Source organism: Callithrix jacchus, chromosome 4 (genome assembly GCF_049354715.1).
Source record: "Callithrix jacchus isolate 240 chromosome 4, calJac240_pri, whole genome shotgun sequence".
Taxonomy (NCBI): Eukaryota; Metazoa; Chordata; class Mammalia; order Primates; family Cebidae; genus Callithrix; species Callithrix jacchus.
Window position 1 is genome coordinate 47,405,465 of NC_133505.1, and position 17,385 is coordinate 47,422,849.

Here is a 17,385-nt window from a genome sequence, read left to right on the forward strand (position 1 = left end):
GTTAGGTATGACTCACAGGGGCTGCTAATGAAATGGAGGCAGAGGCTGAGTGTGTTCCCCAGGTCTCACACCTCTGTAATGGATTGAACCATGCAGACTTGTTATTTTCCGAATGTTCAGCTTGATCTGGAGCTTGATGCCATTTAGATGCCAAACTGCGCCCACGTTTCTGTTATTTTTTCTCAGTGTCTTGACAAGCCATGCCAGTCGGTTGTGGCAGATGTCCGTGACAATTTCTTTCATAATGCAAATCAAGATTTTTCAGTTAGAGGCAATTTTGCTGGATCAAAGAGATAGATCACTTTTGTCCTGTTATCTTGTATTTCTGTAAAAATAATCTACAACCTCTTGCCTGTGTGTGTGTTTTCAGGGAAACATCGTCAATTAGCTACAATCTCTGAATGGTTGTCTTGAAGAGTTATAAAAGCCTGCCGTTTGTGGAGCTGGGAAATTTTGCCAAGGGCTAATGGAACTTTAGGATTGGAAGGGACTGGGGGATAGCTTCTAATCTAGTAGCAAGTCTAAGCATGTCTCAGTGCTGCTGTTTGATGAATGAGAGCTACCCTTAATATCTTGGGAAATCTAGTTGAGTGGACCTCAAGGTCCTAAACTTCAACGTGAGTGATAGCATTAACCTGCTCTGTCTCCAAATCACAGAACTATAGAAATGCCTCTGAGTGAATAACAACCTATCCTCCTTGACTTTTTGTGTAAGCGGTTTTTGTGCTGTGGCCTTAGACATAACCACATCTCTTGCAATTCCCGTCTCTGAATGTGTTTACCTTGCTTACCAACCACTCAGTTCCTTATAATCTGGACAGGATCCATCACTGTACTGAAACTGCTCTCTCCACAGCCCTCATATCTAATAACCTCCTGATGACATCATTGCCCTTGGCTAGAGCTAGAATACTGATTCTGGCAACTCTCATGCCTTGATTTCCATCCATGCCCCTCCTTGGATCTCTTCCTACCCCTCAGAGCTCAGTTTGTGTGCTTCTCGGCAAGTTCTGTCCTTGGCCTCTGCCCCCTTGTTGATGACCTCAGCCTATGACTGTCTCATCCAGTGTTCCACTGTGGCATGCTCATTCCTCACTTGCACCTGCCAAGATAGGAATTTCATCCTCCTGTGAATGTCACCAGAGCTATGATCTGCCCATCTTCCTCTCAAGCCATCCTTGCAAGGATTGTGCTGAATGTGCTTGTTGTGTACCATCCTCTAGGTCACCTGGACTCTTGTGAGTGGGCTCCTTATGTCAAACAGTGTGAAAGAGGGAAACCAGGACAGCATGGTGTCGTGGAAGGCAAGGAGAGGGAGATTAGTAAGTAAATAGTGGCAGGTGCTCCAAGAGAGCGAGTATGGCCAAAAATGGCCAGATGGATTTTCAATAAGAAGACCACTGGCAGAAGTCTCAGTGGAATAGCTAGAGAGGTGCAGGAGTCTCATTTTGGGATGAAATGAAGTAACGGAGATGGGGTGAGTATGGATAACATGGATAACTCCCTCAAAACATTTGGCTGTGAAGAGGATAAGCAAGTTGGTGGAGTAGGTATAAAAATAAAAACTTTCCTTTTTTTTTAACTGCATTTTAGGTTTTGGGGTACATGTGCAGAACATGCAAGATAGTTGCATAGGTACACACAGTGTGATTTGCTGCCTTCCTCCCCTTCACCCACATCTGGCATTTCTCCCCATGCTATCCCTCCCCAGCTCCCCCGCCTGCTGTCCCTCCCCTATTCCCCTCAATAGACCCCAGTGTGTAGTGCTGCCTTCCCTGTGTCCATGTGTTCTCATTGTTCATCACCCACCTATGAGTGAGAATATGCGGTATTTCATTTTCTGTTCTCATGTCAGTTTGCTGAGAATGATGTTCTCCAGATTCATCCATGTCCCTACAAAGGACACAAACTCATCATTTTTGATTGCTGCATAATATTTCATGGTGTATATGTGCCACATTTTCCCAGTCCAGTCTATCATCGATGAGCATTTGGGTTGGTTCCAGGTCTTTGCTATTGTAAACAGTGCTGCAATGAACATTTGGGTGCATGTGTCCTTATAGTAGAACGATTTATAGTCCTTTGGATATATACCCAGTAATGGGATTGCTGGATCAAATGGAATTTCTATTTCTAGGTCCTTGAGGAATTGCCACACTGTCTTCCACAATGGTTGAACTAATTTACACTCCCACCAACAGTGTAAAAGTGTTCCTATTTCTCCACAATCTCTAGCATCTGTTGTCTCCAGATTTTTTAATGATCGCCATTCTAACTGGCATGAGATGGTATCTCAATGTAGTTTTGATTTGCATCTCTTTAATGACCAGTAATGATGAGCATGTTTTCATATGTTTGTTGGCCTCATGTATGTCTTCTTTTGTAAAGTGTTTGTTCATATCCTTTGCCCATTTTTGAATGGGCTTGTTTGTTTTTTTCTTGTAAATCTGTTTGAGTTCTTTGTAAATTCTGGATATCAGTCCTTTGTCAGATGGGTAAACTGCAAAAATTTTTTCCCATTCTGTTGGTTGCCGATTCACTCTAGTGACTGTTTCTTTTGCCGTGCAGAAGCTGTGGAGTTTTATTAGGTCCCATTTGTCTATTTTGGCTTTTGTTGCCAATGCTTTTGGTGTTTTGTTCATGAAGTCCTTGCCTACTCCTATGTCCTGAATGGTTTTGCCTAGATTTTCTTCTAGGGTTTTTATGGTGTTGGGTCTTATGTTTAAGTCTTTAATCCATCTGGAGTTAATTTTAGTGTAAGGTGTCTGCTTTCTGTACATGGCTAGCCAGTTTTCCCAACACCATTTATTAAACAGGGAATACTTTCCCCATTGCTTGTTTTTGTCAGGTTTATCCAAGATTGTGTGGTTGCAGATATGCTGTGTTGCCTCCGATGCCTCTGTTCTGTTCCATTGGTCTATATCTCTGTTTTGTTACCAGTACCATGCTGTTTTGATTATTGTAGCCTTGTAGTATAGTTTGAAGTCCGGTAGTGTGATGCCTCCCGCTGTGTTCTTTTTGCTTAGAATTGACTTGGCTATGCGGGCTCTCTTTTGGCTCCATATGAAGTTCAAGGTGGTTTTTTCCAGTTCTGTGAAGAAAGTCAATGGTAGCTTGATTGGATAGCATTGATTCTGTAAATTACTTTGGGCAGTATGGCCATTTTCACGATATTGATTCTTCCTAACCATGAACATGGAATGTTTCTCCATCTGTTTGTGTCCTCTCTTATTTCGTTGAACAGTGGTTTGTAGTTCTCCTTGAAGAGATCCCTTACGTTCCTTGTAAGTTGTATTCCTAGGTATTTTATTCTCTTTGTAGCAATTGTAAATGGCAGTTTGTTCTTGATTTGGCTCTCTTTAAGTCTGTTATTGGTGTATAGGAATGCTTGTGATTTTTGCACATTGATTTTATATCCTGAGACTTTGCTCAAGTTGCTTATCAGTTTCAGGAGTTTTTGGGCTGAGATGATGGGGTCTTCTAGGTATACTATCATGTCGTCTGCAAATAGAGACAATTTGGCTTCCACCTTTCCTATTTGAATATCCTTTATTTCTTTTTCTTGCCTGATTGCTCTGGCTAGAACTTCCAGTAGTATATTGAATAGGAGTGGTGAGAGAGGGCATCCTTGTCTAGTGCCCGATTTCAAAGGGAATGCTTCCAGTTTTTGCCCATTCAGTATGATACTGGCTGTTGGTTTGTCATAAATAGCTTTTATTACTTTGAGATATGTTCCATCAATACCAAGTTTATTGAGGGTTTTTAGCATAAAAGGCTGTTGAATTTTGTCAAATGCCTTCTCTGCATCAATTGAGATAATCATGTGGTTTTTGGTTTTGGTTCTGTTTATGTGGTGAATTACATTTATAGACTTGCATATGTTGAACCAGCCTTGCATCCCCGGGATGAATCCTACTTGATCATGATGGATAAACTTTTTGAAGTGCTGTTGCAATTGGCTTGCCAGTGTTGAAGATTTTTGCTTCTATGTTCATCATGGATCTGGGCCTGAAGTTTTCTTTTCTTGTTGAGTCTCTGCTGGGTTTTGGTATCAGGATGATGTTGGTCTCATAAAATGATTTGGGGAGGATTCCTTCTTTTTGGATTATTTGGAATAGTTTCAGAAGGAATGGTAACAGTTCCCCTTTGTGTGTCTGGTAGAATTCAGCTGTGAACCCATCTGGACCTGGGCTTTTTTTGTGTGGTATGCTCTTAATTGCTGCCTCAACTTCAGACCTTGTTATTGGTCTATTCATAGTTTTGGCTTCCTCCTGGTTTAGGCTTGGGAGGACACAAGTGTCCAGAAATTTATCCATTTCTTCTAGGTTTACTAGTTTATGTGCATAGAGTTGTTTGTAATATTCTCTGTTGATGGTTTGTATTTCTGTGGAATCTGTGGTGATTTCCCCTTTATCGTTTTTTTATTGCATCTATTTGGTTATTCTCTCTTTTCTTTTTTATCAGCCTGGCTAGTGGTCTGTCTAGTTGGTTGATCTTTTCAAAAAACCAGCTCTTGGATTTATTGATTTTTTTGAAGGGTTTTTCGTGTCTCTATCTCCTTCAGTTCTGCTCCGATCTTAGTTATTTCTTCTCTTCTGCTAGGTTTTGAGTGTTTTTGATCTTGCTCTTCTAGCACTTTCAATTTTGATGATAGGGTGTCAATTTTGGATCTCTCCACTCTTCTCATGTGGGCACTTATTGCTATATATTTTCCTCTAGAGACTGCTTTAAGTGTGTCCCAGAGATTCTGGTATGTTGTGTCTTCATTCTCGTTGGTTTTGAAGAACTTCTTTATTTCTGCCTTCATTTCATTGTTTATCCAATCAACATTCAAGAGCCAGTTGTTCAGTTTCCATGAAGCTGTGCGGTTCTGAGTTAGTTTCTGAATTCTCAGTTCTAACTTGATTGCACTATGGTCTGAGAGACTGTTTGTTATGATTTCAGTTGTTTTGTATTTGCTGAGGAGTGCTTTACTTCCAATTATGTGGTCAATTTTAGAGTAGGTGTGATGTGGTGTTGAGAAGAATGTATATTCTGTGGATTTGGGGTGGAGAGTTCTGTAAAAGTCTATCAGGTTTGCTTGTTCCAGGTCTGAGTTCAAGCCCTGGATATCCTTGTTAATTTTCTGTCTGGTTGATCTCTCTAATATTGACAGTGGAGTGTTAAAGTCTCCCACTATTATTGTGTGGGAATCTAAGTCTCTTTGTAAGTCGTTAAGAACTTGCCTTATATATCTGGGTGCTCCTGTATTGGGTCCATATATGTTTAGGATCATTAGCTCTTCTTGTTGTATCGATCTTTTTACCATTATGTAATGGCCTTCTTTGTCTCTTTTGATCTTTGTTGCTTTAAAGTCTATTTTATCAGAGATGAGAATTGCAACTCCTGCTTTTTTTTTTTTTGCTCTCCATTTGCTTGGTAAATCTTCCTCCATCCCTTTATTTTGAGCCTTTGCGTATTGTTGCATGTGAGATGGGTTCTCTGGATACAGCACACTGATGGGTTTTAGTTTTTTATCCAATTTGCCAGTCTGTGTCTTTTGATTGGTGCGTTTAGCCCATTTACCTTTAGGGTTAATATTGTTATGTGTGAATTTGATACTGCCATTTTGATGCTAGCTGGCTGTTTTGCCTGTTAGTTGATGCAGATTCTTCATTTTGTTGATGCTCTTTAGCATTTGGTATGTTTTTAGAATGGCTGGCACTGGTTGTTCCTTTCTATGTGTAGTGCCTCTTTCAGGAGCTCTCGTAAAGCAGGCCTGGTGGTGACAAAATCTCTGAGTACTTGCTTGTTTGCAAAGGATTTTATTTTTTCTTCACTTATGAAGCTCAGTTTGGCTGGATATGAAATTCTGCGTTGAAAGTTTTTTTCTTTAAGGATGTTGAATATTGGCCCCCACTCTCTTCTGGCTTGTAGAGTTTCTGCCGAGAGATCTGCTGTGAGTCTGATGGGCTTCCCTTTGTGGGTGACCCAACCTTTCTCTCTGGCTGCCCTTAGCATTTTCTCCTTCATTTCAACCCTGGTGAATCTGACAATTATGTGCCTTGGGGTTGCTCTTCTTGTGGAATATCTTGTGGTGTTCTCTGTATTTTCTGGACTTGGATATTGGCCTGCCATGCTAGGTTGGGGAATTTTTCCTGTATAATATCCTGAAGAGTATTTTCCAGCTTGGATTCATTCTCTTCGTCACATTCAGGTACACCTATCAAACATAGATTAGGTCTCTTCACATAGTCCCACATTTCTTGGAGACTTTGTTCATTCCTTTTCGTACTTTTTTCTCTAGTCTTGGCTTCTCGTTTTATTTCATTGAGTTGATCTTCGACTTCTGATATCCTTTCTTCTGCTTGGTCAATTTGGCTGTTGAAACTTGTGCATGCTTCGCGAAGTTCTTGTGTTGTGCTTTTCAGCTCCTTCAATTCACTCATATTCCTCTCTTAAGTTGTCCATTCTTGTTATCATTTCCTCAAATATTTTTTCAAATCTTTTTTCAAGGCTCTTAGTTCCTTGCGTTGATTTAGAACTGTTCTTTTAGCTCATAGAAACCTTTACTTTCTTTTTTTTTGAGATGGAGTTTCACTCTTGTTACCCAGGCTGGAGTGCAATGGTGCGATCTCAGCTCACTCACCGCAGCCTCTGCCTCCTGGGTTCAGGCAATTCTCCTGCCTCAGCCTCCTGAGTAGCTGGGGTTACAGGCATGTGCCACCATGCCCAGCTAATTTTTTGTATTTTTAGTAGAGATGGGGTTTCACCATGTTGACCAGGATGGTCTCGATCTCCTGACCCCGTGATCCACTCGCCTCAGCCTCCCAAAGTGCTGGGATTACAGGCTTGAGCCACCGCACCTAGCAAAACATTTTCTTTCTTTCTCTTTTAGTGATAGGAGAGGCTTGAACTTGTTCAAATACTGGTGGGAAGGAGAAAGAAAGATAGAAAAGGGGTTGGGGGAGGGATGGAGGGAGGGAGAGAGAGCCCAACAATCTCAGGGAGGAGGTAAAAGAGGGAGGAGGGGGTAGACAGAGCACTCACAAGTGGAGAGAAATGCTCTAGGCAGGCAACAGCTTGCACCTTGTAACAAGAGCAATAAGGAAGGAAGGGGCATAGATGCTCATGGTGATGGAGCATAGGTAGGCTTGCTGGCAGGAAGTTGCTTTCTACTCTCTGTCTGAAGAAGGAGGCGAGGTCCTCTTGAGAGATTTTAAAAGAGTGGCAGAAGTTTGAGAAAGAGGGCCGATGAAGGGGACAGGGAGTGGCTTTGAGAATTCTGTTGACGCTGTCGATGGTGAACTGTGCTAATGGTGGCTGTGTGACGATTTCTGGTTTTATTCAGCAGCCTGGTATAGCTGTGAGAGAAGGGACATTTGGATTCATCTGGGATTGCAGTTTTGCCAGGCAAGAGATGAAAAGGATGGATCTGAACTAAACTGGGAAGGAAGTGAAGAAAAGGGGTGGGGTTGAGGAGAAGGTCATAAAAAAATGATGAGGCCAAGGGTCTGAGAGGTCAGGATGCTGAATGGGGTACTGGAGAGACCCAGGTATTGTCAGAGTGCTTAATGGGTGGGAGCATATGTGTATATGGCAAGGACAGTGAGAGGAGGGGCATGTGGCCAGAGGCTTTGATTGTCAATGCAGCAGAAATTCCCATAAAGGGTGGACATACAGTTGGGAAGGACAGGTCTTTAAGGTTGAGCCAGGGGAACCTAGTGGAAGGTGGAAAGAATGTCTTGTGAAAAGGTGGAAAATCTGAGAGTTTGTCAACAGAGGGAACAGTGGAAAGGTTTGGAAGAGAGGGGAGAAGTGGGAGGTTGGTTAAAGGGAAAGGAAGAATCAACTAGCTCAAGGAAAAGGTAGTTCAGTGCAGGGAATTACATTTTTAAATGTGGGACGTGGTGGGTTTAGCTGATCCCAACCTCGCTAAGACAGGTAGTCCCAACTCTCCCATTTATACTGAAGTTTCCTGGGGTTTTTTGTACTTTAGGCTCTGGGGTACATGTGCAGATCATGCAGGATTGTTGCATAGGTACATACATGGCAAGGTGGTTTGCTGCCTCCATCCTCCCATCACCTATATCTGGTATTTCTCCCTTCATTATCCCTCCCCACCCTCCCCACCCCTGCTGTCCTTCCCCTAGCCACCCACTACTGATGCTTCCCTCCCTGTGTCCACATTGTGTGTTCTCATTGTTCAACACCTTCCTATGAGTGGTAACATACAGTGTTTGGTTTTCTGTTCTTGTGTCAGTTTGCTGAGAATGATGGTTTCCAGACTCATCCATGTCCCCATGAAGGACACAAACTCACTGTTTTTCATGGCTGTGTAGTATTCCATGGTGTATATGTGCCACATTTTCTTTATCCAGTCTAGCGATGATGGACATTTGGGTTGTAAACAGTGAGGCAACAAACGTACTTGTGCATGTCCTTGCCTATGCCTATGTCCTGAATGATATTACCTAGGGTTTTCTTCTAGGGTTTGTATGGTGTTAGGTCTTATGTTTAAGTCTTTAATCCATCTGGAGTTAATTTTAGTGTAAAGTGTCAGGAAGGGGTCCAGTTTCTGCTTTCTGCACATGGCTAGCCAGTTTTCCCAACACCATTTCTTAAACAGGGGATCCTTTCCCCATTGCTTGTTTTTCTCAGGTTTGTGAAAGATCAGATGATTGTAGATGTGTGGTGTTGCTTCTGAGACCTCTGTTCTGTTCCATTGGTCTATGTCTCTGTTTTGGTACCAGTACCATGCTGTTTTGATTACTGTGGCTTGTAGTATAGTTTGAAGTCAGGCAGCATGATGCCTCCAGCTTTGTTCTTTTTGCTTAGGATTGTTTTGGCTATGCGGGCTCTCTTTTGGTTCCATATGAAATTTGAAGTGGTTTTTATTTCCAGTTATGTGAAGGTCATTGGTAGCTTGATGGGGATAATGTTGAATCTATAAATTACTTTGGGCAGTATGACCATTTTCATCATGTTGATTCTTCCCAATCATGAGCATGGGATGTTTTGCCATCTGTTTATGTCCTCTCTTATTTCATTGAGCAGTGGTTTGTAGTTCTCCTTGAAGAGGTCCTTTGCATGCTTTGTTAGTAGTATACTGAAGTTTTACTGGGGCCAATTATGTCCTAGATTAGAGTCATTTCAGAGAAGGTGTGTGTCTCAAGGGGCGCTGGAAAGAGTCAGTTTGTATTATGAGAGTCTTCTTAATATTGTGCTTGTACTCTTCCCACTTGTCAAACTTGTTCTTAAAACAACTGTGGATCAGTGATTGTCACTGTCAATGAATTGTCTGCAGAGCTCTTTACAGAGAAGTGGTTCTCACACCTGCCTCCACAGTAACATCACCTGGGGAGCTTTTAACACATACTACTGCCTGGGACCCCAGAACAAGTATATCAGAATCTCTAGGGACAAGCCCTCTAGAGTCCACACAATCAAATTTCTTTTTTCTTTATTTTACTTTGAGTTCCGGGATTCATGTGAAGAACATGCAGGTTTGTTACATAGATATAAGTGTGCCATGGTGGTTTGCTGCATCTGTCATCTTGGTTTTAAGCCCTGCATGCATCAGCTATTTGTCCTAATGCTCTCCCTCCCCTCGCCCTCCCAACCCCCTGATAGGCCCTGGTGTGTGTTCACCTTCCTGTGTCCATGTGTTCTCATTGTTCAACTCCTACTTGTGAATGAGAACATGTGGTGTTTGGTTTTCTATTCCTCTGTTAGTTTGCTGAGGATGATGGCTTCCAGCTTCATCCATGTCCCTGCAGAGGACATGATCTCATTCCTTTTTATGACTGGTGTATATGTACCACATTTTCCTTTTCCAGTCTATCACTGATGGCAGGCATTTGGGTTGGTTCCATGTCTTTGCTACTGTAAACAGTGCTGCAGTAAACATACATGTGCATGTGTGTTTTATAGCAGAATGATTTATCATCCTTTGGGTACATATCTAGTAATGGGATTGCTGGGTCAAATGGTATTTCTGATTCTAGATCCTTGAGGAAGTGCCACACTGTCCTTCACAATGGCTGTGGAGAAATAGCCACTGTTACACTTTTGGTAGCAATAAATTTTCTTAAAAGCTCCCTTGGTCCTTCGAATGAGTGAAGAACCCTGACCTTGGACCTTTGCTACCCAGTATGTGGTCCACCAGCCAGCAGCATCAGTATCACCTGGGAGCTTGATTGAAACGCAGAATCTCAGGCTCCACCCTTGACCTACCCACTGAATCTGAATGTGCACTTTTAGAACATCCCTCTCCCCAGCTGATTCCCATGAACATGAAGGTCTGAGAAGTCCTGCCTTAAAATGAAGCTGGTACCTGGGTTCCACCTCCAGAGATTCTGACTTTATTATCTGAGCTGTGTCACTTGGGAATTGAGAATTTTAGAGGATTCCTGGTTGTCTCTGATTTTCAGCAGTTTAAGGTCCCTGCCTTACAGCAAAGAACCGTGAAAGGTACTTGGTGCATTTTTATTCAACTGGGTTGACCAACCCTATCTTCGTTTAATGATTTCTGACCTTTGGTTTAATTTACCAATGAACTACATTTGCTTCTCATTTGGGGGAAAAACTGCCTGTCGTAAACTCGTGGCAGGAACATCATTTCTCCTCATCTTCAAAGATGCTACTGGCAAGCTTAGTAACTGATTAGACAGGAAATACTGTGCAGCCTAAGGCCTGTTGCATAAGGACCAGTTCATTTATTAAAGAAAAGAAAACGTTGCTTATTTTTAGTATAAATCATTGCAGAATACCAAACAACTCCTTATAAATTTGAGAAGAGCAATCTTCCTGATTAGCTGTTTCTTTCTTCTTTTCTAAGACCTTATATGAAATGATATTTAAAGCACTCTTCAGCTTTCCTTAAGCCAACTGATTGCACAAGTCAAACAACAGCCATGAGTATGTTGAACTGTTGGATTTCTACTGTTATAGGAATGAACACAGAACAAGTGTTACTTTAGACCTGAGTTTCTAAAGTATAATCCTAGCTTAAAAGGGAATTTCTAGAAAGAAAGAAAAGAAAACAGGAAACTCTATTGTATTGGGAGGAAGCCGGAGGGGAGATGAGAAAACAATTTGGATTTTGTGTGTAGGAGGTAGTGGGGGTTAGTTGTCTATAACTTTCATTAAGTGCTTTTCTTCTCTTTTTAAAGTAGACTGCAGGCTTTGGGTTGGAAAACCCCAGGGGGATTGGGGCCAGAAACCTGACGCTGCTACCTTTTTATCTGCCTTCACAGTACTGTCCTCTTCTGTCCGCTCCTCCCTGACCCCATGAACCAGGCCTCAGACCTTCCAGCTAACTGCCTCCCATGAGCCACTGCTCTGATATCAGCCTATAACTGAGGGAGCTGGGGGTCCAGGCTTGGTGACCAACCCTTCTCAGCCCACTCAATCAGGGTGTTTCCTACCTGGAGGCAGGAAGAGGCAATACCCCGTCTGCTACCATCAGCCCCTTCCAGAGCCCACCTGCCTGCCCCACCCTGCCTAGCCGGGCCCTGCCCAGCTCAGCCATACCCTGCCTTGTCTCAGCTTCTCTGGTAAGCATTGACTCAAGAAACCTCTGGGGTCTTATTTTCTGGTCGTGTGATCCCAGGGATGCACATGTTCCCCTTGGGTGTCTGAACAGAAGGGGATGGGAGGGAGGGCCACACCCCTGCAGTCTTGCTCTGCTGATGTAGGGGGCAGCTGCCAACCCCCACGCCACCCTGCACTGTGGACTCCGAAATCGGCAGAATAAGCATTTTATAAATTGTATTTTAGATACATGTTTTAAACTTGTGATTTTTTAAAAAGAAACAAGCTTGACAAATGTTTTAAGAATTCATTATGCTTTATTGGCTTGAGGGGGAAGAATTTTTTTAAGCATCTGGCTTAGACCACATGTAACTCAGATGTTTAAATAATTATCTCGACTATCTTCATGTGGGTGGTTTAATCTCATGAAGAATAGAAGGTTTCTATTGTTGAAGACTTTCCCCAATTTTTTGTTTCTCCCTTTGGAATCAAACATATGAATCATTTTTTTCACCACTGATGATTAAAATTTGGTTTAGGAATTATTGAAACTAAATTGTGCCAAAACAAAAGTACTGATTTCAAGCTCTTATAAAGAAAAATATATCAATAGTCTTTAAAAATTATAGAGGGTTCAAAAAAACCATCTTTTCATTCCATTAGACTTGTTATCAGTCTACAAGAAAGATGGCCATTCATTTTTTAAACTCAATCATGAACAACTCATTGGATTCACTACCCTAGGAGTGCCACAAGGATCATGCTCTCTTTAGGAAGCAGAAACAAAACCATTGAGACTTGAAAAACATGTATCTTCTCTATGTTCTCTGAACATGGCAATGGCCCTTTAACGTTTCCTATCCTCCACTCTCAGGCTACAAATACATACAAATACATTTAACATTTTCCTTTCTTAATAGTACAAGGAACATAATTATGTTCTAGAGCCCACCTCCTGGTATTCCTAAGCATAGGAGGTTTATGGTTGAAGTCAGCTGGCCAACATCATTCCCATTAGGGAGTGCCTCTCCCCATTAGAGAGAAGATAAGAAATAGTCTCTCCTTATTCACACTAGAGTTTTTCAGAGCTCTGATGATGGCTGAAGTCTTTGAAGTAGATGTGCTACATAAGCTAGAATCCATCTCTATTCTACTCTGGCACCTATGACATTGTCTTGAGTGCTACAAGGAGTGAGGTCAAATTTGCAGTGTAGCTGGAACTTTAAATGTTATAGAAAAATTCAGTTATTCAACTTGTGCAAATGAATGGTTAAGACCAGGATTCATGCCTTGTATATTATGACGTTGTAGATTCATAGATCAGTAATGAATCTTAAAGTCATAAAATAGGGCTGATTTAATTCCAAGTTGACATAACCCCACTAGGATATTCAGTGTTTAATACATGGATGCATACTTAAATGGTGAAAATGATATTTTCATGGAGTGCCTTAGAATGGAGAATTGGTTTTATTATTTTGGCCATATATGCCATTGACTGAAAAACACACAAAATGTTTTACTACTAAAGTATGGGAGCCTCGATGTTTTAAAATGGAAGTTACCTGGCACAGTGGCTCGCATCTGTAATCCCGGCTACTCAAGGGGCTGAGGTGGGAGGATCACTTGAGCCCAAGAGTTTGAGACTAGCCTCAGTAACATAGCAAGACCCTGGCTCTAAAATAATTTTAAAAGGAAGTCAACGCAATCACATGCTGATACAATCCCCTCAAGTGACTCCACATAGAGCACAGGCATTGACCAGCAATTGCTGCCAGGCAAACTTCTACTGCATTTCCTGCCTCCTGTACTTAACATTTGGCATCATGACACCAGTCTTTCCTACTAGGCACTCTCGGCTTCATGAAACAATAACTTTTTAGGAACCTTCTATGAAAGTCCTTCACTCAGCTGCTTTGGTTGGTTGGTCGACTCTTCTTTTGGGTTAATGCAAAAGCCCTTTTTTACCACCCCAAATCCTATTTTAGGGGGCGCTCTGAGTAAGCTTTTCAAGATGCAAATACAGCCAAACCATGTGAACTTTTATTTAAGTTTTCAGTGGCTTCTGTCTATCTATAGAATCAAGTCCAAACTCTGACCCTGAAAAATCACTCCTCTGTCTTTGTTCTAACCTTATCTGCTGTCACTGACTGCCTCCACCCTCTCCCAGCCATGCGTGTAGGTGCATGTGCGGTTCCTTACCTGGAATTGCCCCATCTGGCAAACTCCTATATAGATCTCAAGAGTCACCTTCCACTTCATTTTCTCAATTACGCTTTCTCTGAGTTGATTCCTGAGTAGTTAACTTTGTTCATAATGGCAACGTTGTGTCAATGTCCAGCATCCCCCCACATTCCCTCCAGTCTTAGCTTCTTATTTCTGTTGCCAGGCTGGAGTGCAGTATCTCCACTCACTGCAACCTCTGCCTCCTGGGTTCAAGTGATTCTCCTGCCTCAGCTTCTTGAGTAGCTGGGACTACAGGTGCCCGCCACCATGCCCAGCTAATTTTTGTATTTTTAGTAGAGATTGGGGGCGGGGGGGGGGTGTTCAACATGTTGGCCAGGATGATCTCGATCTCTTGACCTTGTGATCTGCCCACCTCAGCCTCCCAGAGTGCTGGGATTACAGGCATGAGCCATCACACCCAGCCACTGAGCTTCTTGAATGTGGAGTCCATGGAAGGCCTCTTCATCTTTGTGGTCATCCCACACAGTGCAGGACTTGGTACATGGTGGCCACTTCAGCAAGATTTGAGAGATGAATGAAAGCATGACCATGTGAGTGCCTTTCCAAGTGTCTCATTTAATAATGGGGAGAACTTGACTCTCAGTAAAGCCAGGCTAGGACCTGTTCTTTCTTTCCAACTCCAAGAGATCTCGACTCAGTGCTTATAATTATGCCCTGCAATTCTCCCCTACCCCCACTCCCATTCAAACCCAGTAAAATGTTATTACCTTTGTGTTGTTTTGTGCATGCATTGGTATTTGCTGGTTTGGTCCTCCAGACTCACTAATCTAGCAGGAACACGCACATTCCAAATGTTTTCTCACTGGAGAACGTCATGATTTTTAATATTTACAGGAAGGTCAAAATAAAATATGTAGGTCACAAATATGTTTTCTTAAGGGTTTGAAGTCCATTCTGAAGTTTAGGGTATTTTTTTCTAACATCGATTGTTACTCTCTGAGAAAGCCTTATCTTATTGAATTGAATGGCATGGTTTGCAAATATTAGCTTTAAAGAAAAGCCACAATGTATGGAACTGCAGATCGTCTTAAAATCACTGTATTATGCACATTAAAACATGTAGCTTTTTTTTCCAGGGTGATTGCTTTGTCTGGTCGAATTGAAAGTCAGGTTTTCTATTTTGGCATTGTGCCTTATTTCTCTAGACTAAATGAAATTGTTCCATTATAGCAAATAGAAGCTTGATAATGGTTTGATTCAAGTCTAATTGGAATGCTGTTCTCAGAATATTTCACCATTCCTATCTTATTCCTCGATATTGTATTTTCAAATAGAGACTATGAGCTAGAACTGGGTTAAAAGCCTTTAAGACTTGAGCAGCTGAAATCCCAGGAGAGTTTCAAACCAAGGCCCAGCCTGAAGCCTAAAGGGTGCTGCTTCCCTGCTGTCAGCAGGGGAGAAAGATTTAGCTCTTTGCAGGTCCCCGCAGAAACAAAACGCTGAGCGAAATGTCTCCCCTGGGGTTTGGCCTCAACTCCTTTTGAGATGGGCCTGTAGTTTGGAGATTGATAAGCAAATGACACTTAACATTGCTTCCTCCTTGTTTTTAAAGTGGATTGCAACAAGGCATCAACATCTCTTCTTTTCTTCTTTAAGGCTTCCTCACAGCAATGAGGCAAGAAGTGACCCGTGCCCACAAAGGCTGGGCACTGGACACTGTGACCATCCACAATGAAGTTCTGCGACAGACCAAGGAAGAGATCACATCGCCCCCTGGGGTAGGCATCGCTGGACAATATCAGGGACCATTCTGGAGCCAGAGCTGAAGTTTCAAGTTTTGCTTAAAACTGAGCTATGAGTGCCTTGGTTAGGTCTATTTGCTTTGCAGCGATGGTTCCCTCCATTATAACCAGGAGACCTTAGTCTCCTGGCCAAAGCCTCCCCCATCTGCTGGAGTGGAAGATGAATTACAAGGTCTAACGAGCTCTTGGAATTACTCAAACCACATTTCCACAACATTACAAGTTATACTTGTGTTTGCTAAAAAGGCTTTTTGGCCAGGTGTGGTGGCTCATGCCTATAATCCTAGCACCTTGGAAGGCTGAGGCAGGAGGATCACTTGAGCTGAGGAGTTCAAGATCAGCCTAGACAACACAGGGAGATCCTGTCTCTACCAAAAAAAAAAAATTAGCCAGTACTGGTGGCATGCATCTGTAGTCCCACCTACTTGGGAGACTGAGGTGGGACGATTGCTTGAGCCCAGGAGGCTGAGAGTAGTGATCACACCACCAGACTCCAGCCTGGGTGACAAAGTGAGACTCTGTCTCAATAAATGAATGAATGAATGAATAAATAAGGCTTTTTCTACACATTTCCAGCCACTACTGTGGGCTACTCACAGATTCTACTGTAGGCAGCAGAGCAGTGCTGAGGGCAGCAGAGACGAAGGGGACTAGCAGGCTGGAGCTGAGGGACAGTTCCAGGGGTGCCCCTTTCTAGCTTCAAGTGGAAAGGCACCTGGCTGGGGGAAGAGCCCCCACAGCCTGGACACTAATCTGCTCAATGAATGTGGGAAATTCTGTGGCTTTTGGAGCCCTAATGTCTTCATCTGCAAAATGAGCATAATAATTCAACCTTATTAAAGGTAGTTGTAGCCAGGCGTGGTGGCTCACACCTGTGATCCCAGCACTTTGGGAGGCTGAGGCTGAGTGATCACTTGAGGTCAGGAGTTCCAGATCAGCCTGGCCAACATGGTGAAGGCTGGTCTCTACTAAAAATGCAAAAATTAGCTAGGTGTGGTGGTGCATGCCTATAATCCCAGCTACTCAGGATGCTGAGGTGAGAGGATTGCTTGAACTAAGGAGGTGTAGGTTGCAGTGAACCGAGATCCTGCCACTGCATTCCAGCCTGGGTGACAGAGAGAGACTCTGCCTCAAACAAACAAACAGTTTAAAAAGGGAGTTGTGAGGATTTAAATGTGATCCTTTACACGTGGTGCTGGACCCCACATAAACTCTCAATAAATCGGTCTCTCTTTCCCTTTCTCTGATTTTGATTCCCTCATTTGTCAAGTAAGGGGGCTAGACCAGATGATTTCCAAGTTCAAGCCAAGTTCCCTGCCACCTTATAACGAGGGCCGCCTTTCCTTCAGTTTCCCATATTGTCTTCCTGGCTGAGGCCTCAACAGAAGCACCTTAACCTCCAGATTCCTACCAACAATCTCCTCAAGGCAATTTCAGAATTCCACCAGCCTCTCTCCATTATGCAACACCAGAATCCCTTCCACATCTTTAGGCATTTGTGACCGCAGCATTCTGTTCCCTGGAGTCAAAATCCGTGTTCCGTTCCAAAGGCTGTCATAACAAAGTAGCATTACCCTGAGTGGCTAAAAACAACAGAGGGCTATTCTCTCACTGCTTAGGAGGCCAGAAGTCAAATCAGGGTAGGGCTGGGTTCTACTGGAGGCCCCAAGGCAGAATCTTGTTCTAAGCCTCTCTCCTGGCTACTGGTGGTTGCTGAGGATCTTTGGCTTTCCTTCATCATTCCAATCTCCACTTCCATTCTCACATTCCTCTCTCTCTCTCTCTCTCTCTCTCTCCCTCCCCCCCGTATGTGTGTGTGTGTGTGTGTGTGTGTATTCTCTCCTCTTCTTATAAAGTTACCAGTCACATGGGATTTAGGACC

General features: G+C 42.8%; 1 protein-coding gene across 7 annotated transcripts in view; it reads left to right on the plus strand.

The window, feature by feature from the left end:
• DNAH8 (dynein axonemal heavy chain 8) overlaps positions 1–17,385 on the plus strand; it is a 346,427-nt gene that overhangs the window by 326,733 nt on the left and 2,309 nt on the right. For 5 of the 7 annotated variants that reach the window (XM_054254946.2, XM_078369092.1, XM_054254947.2 and 2 more), the window contains one exon: positions 15,358–15,479. In XM_054254946.2, coding sequence (XP_054110921.2) covers positions 15,358–15,479 — 122 coding nt within the window. Of the gene's footprint in view, positions 1–11,237; positions 11,385–14,118; positions 14,292–15,357; positions 15,486–17,385 lie in introns of those variants that run through there. The other 2 variants (XM_054254948.2, XM_054254949.2) reach the window with 2 other exon arrangements.